A 2,371-nucleotide genomic window follows, 5' to 3' on the forward strand; every position below is an offset into this window, starting at 1 on the left:
CCAGTGGCAGCCATACAGAGGTAGTATTTTCTGCCGAGTTTTCAGATTTCTTTTTTTTTCCCTGTGTTTATTACAAACTGTTTAATTGCTTCTTATCCCAATAACTTTACAAATATAGAACCACATGCCAGTCTGGGGGTGATCTGCAGTAAATCAGTACAAACTAGCCTAGGCACAGCTTAATGCTGCTGAGATTCATCTAGAAGCAGTCCTAGCAGTGGTCTCACCCATCTGGGTAAGAGAGCCTTGGAGGACGGCTGTCAAGTGTAGCCAAGAAACCTGGCTCAGGTCTGTGAAGGTGCTTCAGGTCTGTGAAGGTGTGATGCACAGTCTCTGTCTGTTGTATCTCTATGTACTTTCTCATCTTCTCAACCATACAGGAGGGTAGGACAAAGGATTTCAGTTCTTCTACTTCAGGTTCGGGCATCCTCTGTAGTCATCACTGGCAGCGAGGTCCCAGATGTCCTCCTCGATGAGGAGGTAGGTCATCTTCCCCCGTTGGCTGCGTCTGATGCTGCTCAGCCAGCCCGTGTTTGTCCAGGGGGTCAGCTGCATACTTAAAGAGGTGTGGGTGCTGGACGTAGATTCCCCTCTGGTGCCCCCCCATCCCCAGGGCCTTGTTGGCTCGAGATCCCAACACAAAGGTGGTAGATTCATTCAGCTGAGATGAATGAATAATATTTACAACACGAGGCCCATTTGGGGCCTTCTCCACGAATTGATTCACAGGATTTTGGTTTCCATACCATGCCAGTGGCTGCCCGGTCATTTAATAGGATGTGTCCAGGAGGCCGTCCCTTCCTCTTTTTGGGAATGGGGCTTCCTCGATGGGCACATTCTTCCTCTGCCTGTCCACCACACTTTATGCCTGGAAGCTCATGGGTCAATCTGGGTATAATTGTTTCTCCATCTGAAAACAGTAGTTTAGCCTGCTCCAGGCAGCTCCCACAGGCCTCCTGGATCAGCTGCTCTGCATCCGCCTCTTCCCCAACGTTGTCTCGCACATTCAGTGCTGCCTTCTGGAAGAACTTCATTTTCTTGTTGAAGACAGTCTGGATCTCTTCATTGATGCTAGGCTGCAGGACAGCTTGAAGGAAGTCCATGGAGGTGGAAGGATATGTGAAACTTGTCATCTGCAAGCGGCGGCCCCTTCGCTGCACCTGCTGGGGCTTTACCGTTATGTTCCAAGGTTTCGTGAGAACCAGCTGCCCCGCTGCGCCCGCGTCTCCGAGTTCGGGGCTACCCCATTCTGCTTTACCAGGTCCCCACAGCTGCTCAGCGTCACCAGTGGCCCCCATGGAGCCCCGACTTTTACAGCTTCAGTCCGACTCTGCCACGGGCTGGAAAGTGGCCACTTGACGTCATTAGAGCACTCCAGCCTGTTTTCTGATTTCTTAATCAGGAGTCAGACAAATGTACATTCTAGCTACTCTCTGTTGGCATAATAAAATGGTGAATGGACAATTATAACTTTTATTTCAGTGTGTTACCCTTTATGATAGAAATTATATGTATATTTTTGAAATATTGTATTATTATGATATTATGCTTTTTAAAATCTTCTCCCATGTCTATATTTTTTAATTAGAAATTTTATTATATTGCGTTAGGGGATGCCAACCCTAACTGGAAGTTAAAAAATTTATAGGAAGAATAGTGGTGAACTGGAGTAAGAAAAAAAATGAGTTCAAATTCTGACTCCATCACTCAACATCTCTGAGAATAAAAGCAAATTCAGTTCTCTGAGCCTCATTTTCCTTATGGGCAATGAGAATAATAATATTTACCACACAATGCTGTTGAGAGGGTGAAATGAGACAGTGTCTTATAAAGTGCTTAGACAGTACTTGGTAAGCATGCTGGTAAGCATGCTGCCATTCCGAACTGAATCTGTCTGCTAGTGTGATGACTTCTCCTGGATGGCATCAAGGTACCTCAAAGCTAACCTATTCCAAACCAAATTTGTTATCAACTTCCCCATTTACAACCTATTTTTCTTCCAGACTTCCCTTCTATGTGCATATTAGGAAAAAAAATATTAGCGATCTATTACATTTTGTCTAAACTCTCCTATCAATGTTATTGTCAAACTGCAAAAGGGATATAAAATGTCGTTCAAAATGTGTGATCCCTCTGAAGCTTCATTTTCCTATCTGTAAAAAGAACATGGGAGTAGGGGCAAGTCCAGATGTTTTTTGAGGACCTTCCAACCTTAAAATATCTGTGGTTTTAAATAAAAATGAGGTGTTCTTAAAGATTACTGCTTGAAGTTTCTGTGCGTGAAGAGAGGAGAAGGGGAATAAATCCAGCAGGTCAGTTATACCCTCAGAAATATCCTAGAAAATCGTTCTGATTCTTTGAATTTTGTTTT

General features: G+C 44.2%; 1 protein-coding gene across 1 annotated transcript; it reads right to left on the reverse strand.

The window, feature by feature from the left end:
* Nucleotides 1–223: 223 nt before the first annotated feature.
* LOC102892436 (deoxynucleotidyltransferase terminal-interacting protein 1-like) lies at nt 224–1,298 on the reverse strand. The gene is given in 4 exon segments (XM_015590343.1): nt 224–411; nt 414–496; nt 498–661; nt 696–1,298. Coding segments are annotated over 4 exon segments (1,038 nt in total).
* Between the last annotated feature and the right edge of the window lie 1,073 nt (nt 1,299–2,371).

Source organism: Pteropus alecto, unplaced genomic scaffold (assembly GCF_000325575.1).
Source record: "Pteropus alecto unplaced genomic scaffold, ASM32557v1 scaffold20, whole genome shotgun sequence".
NCBI classification, from domain to species: Eukaryota; Metazoa; Chordata; class Mammalia; order Chiroptera; family Pteropodidae; genus Pteropus; species Pteropus alecto.